This window comes from Malus sylvestris, chromosome 15 (assembly GCF_916048215.2).
Source record: "Malus sylvestris chromosome 15, drMalSylv7.2, whole genome shotgun sequence".
Classification (NCBI taxonomy): domain Eukaryota; kingdom Viridiplantae; phylum Streptophyta; class Magnoliopsida; order Rosales; family Rosaceae; genus Malus; species Malus sylvestris.
The window spans coordinates 44,174,936-44,185,157 of NC_062274.1; the positions used below are offsets into that span (position 1 = coordinate 44,174,936).

The window sequence follows — 10,222 nt, forward strand, 5'->3', positions numbered from 1 at the left end:
TAGGAGTCTTGATTAACGTACTTACAATTTTCTATTTGTGATACATCACATGAATCACAAATGTAGTTTGAAAAATTGGTCTACATAACTATATCATGCATGACAGACTCTCCATTGATCCCTTCATCACCTGCAGGCTTAAAACTAATAGAACTAAATCGAGCAAGACAGAGGAAGGAAAAAAAAAGCGAATGGGTATAAATTCCAGATACATAAGGGCAAAATATAAATATGTATAATTAATGAACAAAAAATACAGTACAGATGAGTTTGAATTAGCACCAACTACCACCGCTACATGGCTTCCAAACTTGTTCCTAATCGTCATACAAAAACAACACCAACACCAACGTTGATTGCTACTTCCGCTGGGTTTCGCATTCCTGCTTCAATACTTTAGTCCGTTTCGACAATTCATCCACCGTTATATCACATGTCGCATGAAATTTCATGCTTCTACTTTTCAACGTCCCAATTCTCAACCTCGCCGGAATGTTCATGTTGAGGGACAAACTAACCTGCACTTTCTTCGTGCTGCTGCTGCTCTCACTAACTCCCAAGCTTTTCTTAATCTCTTTAGGCAAAATAACGTTTGCACCGTGGACGACGATAGTAACCTCTTTTGATTTGCCCGTCCCTTGCGTAAGAGATGGGTATTTTCCGTTAGCTATTGTTTTTTGCTTGAAATGAAGGCTAGTACCACCACCATTGTACACAATTGCCACTCTCGAATTCGGATTTCGAACCCTCAACGTCAAGCTGTAGTCTGGCCGTCCATTACTCTTGCTATGTACAACAACACGTTCTACGCTGAATTTGGGATTTTCGGACTTGGCGAACATAACAGAAAAAATCGTTACGAGCATGACAACAAGGAGGACAATGAAAGCCAAGATGCCAATGCAGTAAAGGTTGCAACATAACGGCCTTTTTCTTTTGCGGGACGGGTCCTGGTGGCGTTCGACAATGTAGGCGTTTTCGGGCGGGGGCACGTGGTAGATTTGGTCCTTGGGGACTTGGACAACGTAGGTACCTGAGCGGAAGGTGGCGACGGAAGGATTTTGGGGTTGGGAGATGACCAACTGTCGGGACGTCGACGGGGGCAGTGTTGGAGGTGGGAATTGGGGGTATTCGGGAATTGCAAGAAGGACAGAAGGAGGAGAGTGGTTTTTGTTGCCGAGGAGATCAGGTGGGGACCGCTCCGCCATGGGAAGATGGGGAGCGGTGGGGAGGAGATGGAAGGTGGTGTGTAAGCGCAATTGGAGAAGAAGGGGAAGTGGATTGCATGGGACAAATGGGAGGCTGTAAGGTGGGGGAGAAGCAAACTAAGGAGGGGTTTGCAATTTGCATGCAAAAGTGAGGCTTTTGTCCCAATTAAGGCTATTATTAGAGGTTGTTTACTAGGTCAATTTACATCTCCTAATACTCGCTTAAGGATTATTCATGACGATTTCTGGCTCTCCCTAAATAAAGAAATACGAGCATCTAGTAGATTTTACTCTAATCATCACTTGCTTAGCAAAACTTTAGTCTTTACGATCAACTTTTTATTCTTTGTCAATTCAATCGTAAACTAATGAGTTTAGCTACAGACGCCTAATTCATAAAAGAAAATATTCGGCTCAGGTCATGACATGAAGAGCACTTGAGTATACCACAAGGGAATACTATCCATTCACTAATCACACAAAACAACTATTAATTGATACGCTTGTCTTAATCTTAAATTTGTACATCGTCACATGCTATTGTAAATTTTACTTGTTAAATTTTGAGTTGGCATCAAGCCCTTAGGGTTTCGGCTATCTCAAGTTCTCTCATAAGTCCCACTGATCATATTTGTCTCTCAAAGGAAAAAGAGAAGCTCCATAACCAACTCTACTGTCCACCATAACCATGTGACTGATCTAGCTAGCACAATCAAATTCCTCACGCATCATCCGTTAGTTTATCAGTATGAATACTCTTAAAGGCTCAACATTTGAGAGTTTCGTGCATTCAATTATGAAGAGGGAAAACACAAGTACAAGGATGATTCTACAAAAACTACACACACATGCTTAAGAAATCTTGTATGTAATTTCATACACCTTCTTATTGCGTTTTACATGAGCATATATAGTTACAACAGAGGCCAATGGGCCAAACAATGGGCCAGAAGGCCTTTCAAATAATCTATTGACACCCAACCCCTTTCTCTGCGCACACAGCTTCAAAATTTTATTGCAATTTTTATCAGAGGACAATCCATTGAATTTTACAATATCCCAAACCTGGTCAACATCTGGATTAGAAAATACTATTAATTACATGAATACAAAATTCAACAACCCTTTAACCTGATATGATGGGGAAAATAAAAAATAAATAAAATTGGTGAATTAGTCAAGTCAATACAAAGATGGCAACTTGCGATTTGTATGCTGTAGATTGTGCTTCCCGATTTCCATCAATAATTTTGTTTAAATCAAACCAACTGAAACTATTAGTTAAAATAGAAAATTAGAGCAACAGTTCTAGAACTTTGATCCAATTTGATTTTTAGTTTTTAAACTAAAATTTCTCGAGTATTGGTCTCTGAGTTGTTATAATATGAACCAATAGTCATGTTGGCTAACTTCATAACAATTTTCATCCATTTTTAAATATTTTATTTTGGATGGAAGTTCTATCAGATTTAGCCAAAAAGACAATTTATCCATATTATAACAAGTTTAGAGAGCAATACTCACACAATTTCAATTTAGAGACCTAAACTCTAATTGAGCTACAATTCAAAGACTACAGCTCCAATAACCTCTAGTTAAAAAATAGGAGAATTTTCAAACAACATTTAATGTACATAGGGACGGATGCATTAAGGGGCAAAAGGGGTCAACTAACCCTACGGACTCCAATGAATCTCCATGAATAACTTGAGTACTATCCTTTTGAAGGTTGGCGTTGGCCTTCATACATGCCCTCCAATTACTTGATAAAATGCCTCAAAGAGGAATTGCCCTTTTTCCCCTATTGTATGTCTTTGCGTACCTTTAATATTCATCTTAAATTTGATTCTTTTACTTTAACTAGCACAATGAAATTTTTTTTGTTCTGCATTAATAGTGGAGAGTTTCGAGGGATTCGTTGTTATAAAGATGAAGAAGTTTCAGTAGGAAGCAGAAAAGGGACCAAAAAACTTAATTTTGTGGATGAAAGATCTGTTTCCAACATTCTGTGTTGGAAGGGGAGGCATTCAAATGTCCACCTGGTTAAAAGGCTTGACTATTCCAATTTGTTAGGCTTGGGCATTAACAAAAATGGGAGGTGAGATCTTCATATGATACTATATCAATCTTATTGTTATTTCAATTGTGTGTTTATGGAAAAGTCAGTCAGAAGAAAAAAAAACACGTGTTACATGCTCTACTTTTATGTTCTTAGACCATTTTCAACCGATCTGACTAAAAAGTTATAAGATTACAAATAGTCCGTTTTAACACGAAAATCGTCTCTAACTGAGGGTTAAAACAAAGAACTTGTGGACCCCACTGGCCAAAAATCTCAAAACGGGCCAGCGGGCTGGCCAAGATCAGCCAGCCAGCCAACCCTCCTCTTGTTTCTCAACAACCAAACAGACTAAAATCGGCTCCACCACTCCAGAACAACATCAGGTATTTTCTTTTTCTTTCTTTAAAATTAACCTCCTTTATAATTCTTTTTCTTTCCAAGTCTCAAGTTCCTCCATGCTACTGTGCGTTATCCCGTTGGTGATTCAATGGAGAAGCTCTTTTCTTGTTGCAACAAAACAAAGCAAGCTTTTTCCCTTTTTTGTGATTTGAGATCGAGAAGGCAAATAGAGAGAAGGGAGAAATAGAGGGAGAGGGACGGAGGCTAGTTCAGGAAGAAAAAGAGGGAGATGGACGAAGAAAAATAGGAAGGAAAGGTTTTTCCTTTTTCGTCATTTGAAATCGATAAGGCAAAAGAGGGAGAGGGATGGAAGCTAGTCCAGGAAGAAAATGAGGGAGGTGGACAAGAAAACTAGGAAGAAGTGGCGTACTAGAATGAATAGAAAAACATAAGTATTAATAAAATATTAATAAATATGACTTTAATAATATAATATTTAAATTTGTTATTATTTTGTTTTTTTAGTTTAACACTGCACTAAACGTTAAACAAAATCAAATTAGCTTAATTCTAAAACTAGTCTAAACTAGTCTAGTCCGACGTAATCTGATAAAACAAACGCATCTTAAAAGTGTTTTTAATATTTGGAAGAAAAAGTTAAAAGTGGTCTTGTGCCAAAAGCACTTAAGTGCTTTAAAAAAAAAAAAAAAACATTGCATTTTGATGAAAATATTGACGTGCTTCTAAAAAGGCTGCTTTTGAAAAACTAAATACCTCAAAACGATGGTTATACAAACGATATTTGGTTATACCAACTCCAATGCTTGAACCCAAACTCAAATATTTAGGTTACTATAAAAGACATAAATTTAGCTCTATGAACAATGACTATCATCCAATGCTTGTAGTTTTAAAATTGAAGTTGTAGTTTTTAAATTTAAGTTGCTGTAGTTTTTAAATTAAAATAATAAATTATGTTTGGCCCTATGGCCCTATGGCCCTTTGGCCCCTCGGTTGGAGATGGTTTTTTGTCACAGGTTATGTTTGGCATATGATCCTTTGGCCCCTCAGTTAGAGATGATAAAAAATATGGCCTAGCACTGTTAATTAAAATATTAATTTTTTGGAGGGCTATAGGGCTAAAACGAGTCATCTGGCCCTCCTTCGGTTGGAGATAGCCTTAACAGTTGAACTTGAGCTATCAAACTTAGTATTGTGTTGTGTGGGGGCGAATTCACCAAAGGGCATGAGCAGTCTAGACATATATAAAATCTTAATTTTTACCAAATTTCAACCCAAATTCCAAATCTTTAAATTTCTAATTTTTCTTTTATTGATAATGAAGCAAAAATACAACAGTTTCAAGTATGAAATCGAGTAGTGAACAATTGTCTCTTTGTTATGTACAATTGTAGTTTGTAATTATTTATTTCATGAATTATGAACGATGGGTTATGATTTAATTTAGGGTAAATTATATTTTCCCCCTTAGATTTAGAGTCGATTTCAATTCCTTACAACATCTTTAAAACATTTCACTTTCATACCTCAAGTACTATTTTATTTCAATTTCATACAACCGTTAAAAATTCTGTTAACCGTTAAGTGATGACGTGACAAATATGAGGTCCCCATTTGTGCTGATGTGGCTGACACATTTATGCCACGTGGATAAACACTTAATAAAAATTTTAAAATATTAGAATAATTAATTAAAAAATATATAAAATTTATAAATAAATAAAAATAAAAAAATAAAAAAACCCAAAAATTCCCTTCATCTTCCCCACCCTTTCCCCCCACCAGAGCCCATCCCCCCAACACCCACCCCCTTCTCCCATCCCCCATCACTCGAGCCTCCCTCGCAACCTTCAATCTCCATCTTGCTCTAAATCCGTCAATCTCCATCCCAGAAGCCAAAAACTGGAAAAGTTCCAACTTTTCCCACACTCAACAGAACACAAAGAAATTCAAACATTTCCTACCCGTTTTCTCTCAATTTCCCTCTAACCAAATACACCCTGTTGTCTTTCGAAAGAATATGCAAAGCCTACACATTCAATTTCAAATCCTAAAAAACCCAGCAAAACTAAAAAACCAAAAAACTAAAATATCCAAAATTTTCCCCTCACCCTCTATCATTTTCTCAGCAACCAAACATAACGCAGAATCCCAATTAAAAAAAAAGTCTTTCAAATCAAAATTCACCAGCAACAACCCTCAAAAGTGCTCTATGGACCCTCGTATCAGTCTGCTCCGAAACCTTCATCTAAACTCTCACGACCTCCCAAATCGTCTTGGTCCACTAACTCCTCCCCTGGCTCACTGAGTCACCACCACCGAGTCTCCTGCCAAATGACGACTTCAAACCCAGTGCCTTTTTGACCCGGCTCGCCATTGACGACAGGAGCGAAGTCAGAGCACTCCGGTCGGTCTTCTCAGACTGTGGGATGTAGGTGAGAGGTTTGGGCTTGGAGATCCGGCAGGCTCCGACTAAGATCTCGTAGACAGTTTCCCAAAGCTTCGAGTCCGAGAGAGAAAAGGGCTCGAAATTAGGGATTTGAAAAGAGCAATTTACCTTTAGTTGGGTGAGCTTAGGGTTTTTGTATAGAAGCACCGCAACTTCAATCGAAGTCCTGAGACAGTTTGGATTCCGAGTGTGAGATGTGGATTGTGTTTCTGGAGAGAGATAAGGAAAAGGAGGTGAAAAGAATGTGGGAGATGGAGGTGGATCGGGGGATTGGGTTTCTGGGTTTCACGGTTTTTTTTTTTAATAGGATAAATTATTATAATATTTTAAATGCATACAAAAATTTATTATTATTGCCACGTGGCACACATTTGGCAGCCACGTGGCACAAATGTGGCAGCTACGTCAGCTCTTAATGGATCGATGGATGGAAAATGTAACGGATGTATGAAATTGAAATAAAATAGTACTTGATGTATGAAAGTGAAATATTTTAAAGATCTTGTAAAGAATTGAAATATACCCCAAACTTAAGAGGATAAAATGTAATTTACCCTTTAATTTATAAGGCTATTTATTTGTCAAAAAAATATTTGTTAAATTTTTGACATGAACTCCAAATAATTTTTGTCGGATCCGCTATTGATCTGGTTGTACACCAACAGCTGATGCCGCCCCAGGACACTATAGTGGGGGCATGATGGCAGAGAGCGTTTTGACTGTCGTTTACGGATGCAGACTTGGCAGTTTTCTTTGAACTTTGGTAGTGGGCTGTCGTGGTATTTCCTCCAAAACGTCGACTATGTTAGACAAATTTTAATTCTTTATTTTATTTATTTTAATTTAAATTACTGAAAGAGGAATTAAAAAAGGAATTAAAATTCCCTACATTTTTTCCCGCTTGTTTTGATTAAAAAACTGTTCTATTCAGGTTTTTCTTTCGTACCTTTCTTCATCACCATTTAACTTTTTAATCTCCGATTCTAATTTTTTAAGGATAAGCGTAAAGGATTACTCTATTTCCAATTTTAGAAAATACATTTTTGGACATATGTTTTTGGTTCGAATGAACTTACTGCGTGCTAGAAAGTTAGGTGATCACTTACTAGGAAAACTTATAACGTGGTAGTGGAATCTCAACACGCGGTATAATTAATTGCTATGTTATAAAGTTAAACGATGAAATTTTCTTTGAAATATTATAATAGTGTATAACTCATACATGACTAGAAAATTACAAAATGTGACAATAATATTCTAGCGTCACACGAGTAGTTTTTACTAAACACTAAACCATGATTGCTTGGTTGGAAGGCTATCCACAATGGTTGTAAATAAATTATTTATTTTGTTAATTAAACACATTTCTTCTCTTTTGTTAGTTTAATCCTTCGATAAGTAATATAAGACTTATCACATATTTGCCACACATTTTAATATCAAGTAGGCAAGCACACAATATATTGATCACATTTAAAGAGACAAACTCAACATTTAATTGCAATAAAATAATTGTTACCGGTGCCACATTCACGTAAAAATGTAGTACGACTAGCATTTTTTCTGGTCCAAATTCTCACTTAAAAATGAAAATCACTAGTTGCTCTTAACAAATTGTTACTTAGTACTATAGTCTAATAATATTCATCTTCACTTGTAAGTGAAAAGTTTTGGATTCGATTCTCGTCAAAGACGAATTTAAACACATTTGCTCACCCATTATGAAGCTTGGCCAACTTCTCATCCTTTAATGTAAATATATTGTTTATTAAAAAAAATGAAAATGACAAGTTGCTTAGCAGATAAGTATGAAAATGAAACCAACAAGAGAATTCCATTTTTAGGCAAAAAAAAAAAAAAAAAAAAAAACAGAATGAACTGTCTGGCATGACTAAAATAGGTTTTAACTATGAATTAATATAATAAATTTGTTTCTCTTTTTATAATATGAAGCAAATAGATTAGTTGGGACCTAAGAAATAAAATATAATTATACAAAAAGAAAAGGAAACAAATATCAGCGGGGCCTACAGTAGCCAGTAAAAGACTACATCCTCTTTTGACAAGTCTTACTGTCGGCCGTACGATTATTCGATCTAAACGGTTTTGCACACAATATCGTCCGTCTGTTGACCGTAACCGAAAGTCATTTAATTTACGTGTAGACGACGGTAATTGGTTGTCCGTTGCAATGTACATTGAGATGGTCATCTACGATCAACGGTGGGTAACCCGGCTCGGCAGTCGGGAATTTTTATAATGTGAAAAACAATGGACGGAAGACACTTAAAAAAAAAGGAATTCTTTTTCCGGTAATATAAGATGTATTTTATCGTATATTGATGTCAAATTAATTTATCTTTTCATATAGCTTGGTACCACATTAGGCAATAAGGTATTTTAAACTTATGAATCAAATGATTTGTCAAAATTGAGTCAATGATCTCATAAAATTTGTGCTATTCCTTTACCTTTACATGAGCAAGAAAGATGAAACCTGTGTTAAAAAAATATCTGGAACGAAAACCGGAGCCGGCGTTAAGCAAATTTGCGTGGGGCCCTCCATACCCCCCAATCAAATTGGTCAAATAGGGGCTCACCCCACGCCCGATTTCTTCTAAAAAGAACGCAGTCGCTCCTCATTTCTCCCAAATCGAGCAAAATCCACTAGCCTCTGTCTCTGTGAGCTCAGAGGGCATCCCAACGACGACTCTCTGATCGTTCAAATGGACGGTTTCGATCGCCTCCCCGACTCGCTCATCCTCCAGATCTTCGACTCGGTCTCCGACATCAAGACCCTCATCCGCTGCCGCGCCGTTTCCAAGCGATTCAACTCGCTCGTCCCCCACACAGACTCGCTCATCCTAACCGTCGACCGCGTCATATCCTCCGATTCAGACTCCGACTCGGAAACTGACGACGTTTCGCACCTCCTCGTCGCCTTCCTCAAATCCATCCTCAAATCGCTCCAGGACCTAGTCTCGGCCAAGCCCGACCCGACCCAGACCCGCTCTCAGAATTCCCCCGCCCAGATCCTCCGCTCCTTCCACCGCGTCCGAAGCCTCTCGATCGAGCTCCCGTCGGGCGATCTCCGGTTAGAGAAGGGGACGGTGCTGAAATGGCGAGCTGAATTCGGGAAAACTCTGAAGACGTGCGTGATCCTAGGGTTCCGATCCGTCGTCGCCAGCGGGGACAATCCTGTGGCCGGAGAGGAAGCGGACTTCGCCGGAGGTCTGAAGGTGAGGGTGGTGTGGACGATTAGCGCGCTGATTGCGGCGTCGGCGAGGCACTACCTGCTGAAGGAGGTGGTGAGGGAGCAGAGAGGGCTGGAATCGCTGGTTCTGAGGGACAGAGAAGGAGAAGGCACGGTGGTGATGAGGAAGGAGGGGCTGAGAGAGTGCAGGAGGGAGGACGCGTGTGGGGAGGCGGAGGAGGAAGAGGGATGGGATCGAGGGAGGAGCAAAGTGCCGAGCGTGAGGATGAGGATGAGGCACGTGGCGAGGGTGGAGCTGAGGGGCGGGGTATGGGTGGAGGGGGCCACACTTGTTGTGGTGAGGCCGAGTTTGGGGGATGACGTGGAGGATGGGGATTTGGCGATGGAGGCGTTTGGGAATGATGGGATGTACGGGGAGGTTGTAGTGGAGCTGCTCAAGGCCAAGAGTTATTTACTGGAAATGAACTCTTTCTAACCATGGTAAATGGTAAAAATGTATTTGCATTTACTTCACTTGTTTTTTGTACATTCTCTCTGTACTTTGTGTTGCCATGATTTTCTGACTATGTACCTGCTAATATTATGAGGGAATGAAATCCTGTTTTTTTGTTGTTAAATTCCCAACTATTACAACGAGATAATTCACTCATAACAAAATTACGTCGCCGCCGCTCTATTTGACATATTATTTCCAGTTTCAATAGAATTTATTTGGTAGTTTTATTGTCAAACCAAATTTCTTTGCGGCAGACGTGAGTTAGGGCAGTTTGCGTGCACATTGTCATTATTCGAAAACCCCAAACACCGGAAAGTCTTTGTTTATACCATATTTAGGGCCTCGTATTTAGATTTCGTACAAATACTCATGGGACTTAAATGTAATTATGGGATAAAGGAAGGGGCAAATATGTAATAAGTGAGGAGTCCTT

The 10,222-nt window shown here is 38.7% G+C and overlaps 2 protein-coding genes across 2 annotated transcripts; one reads left to right on the forward strand and one right to left on the reverse strand.

The window, feature by feature from the left end:
• Positions 1-213: 213 nt before the first annotated feature.
• LOC126604704 (NDR1/HIN1-like protein 13) lies at positions 214-1,330 on the reverse strand. Its single transcript, XM_050271997.1, has one exon. The coding sequence runs from the start codon at positions 1,206-1,208 to the stop codon at positions 360-362; it is 849 nt and encodes a 282-aa protein (XP_050127954.1). The 5' UTR covers positions 1,209-1,330; the 3' UTR covers positions 214-359.
• A 7,309-nt stretch (positions 1,331-8,639) lies between these two features.
• LOC126605548 (F-box protein AUF2) lies at positions 8,640-9,910 on the forward strand. Its single transcript, XM_050272961.1, has one exon. It carries the CDS (start codon positions 8,806-8,808, stop codon positions 9,766-9,768), a length of 963 nt encoding a protein of 320 aa, XP_050128918.1. The 5' UTR covers positions 8,640-8,805; the 3' UTR covers positions 9,769-9,910.
• The last annotated feature ends 312 nt before the right edge of the window (positions 9,911-10,222 follow it).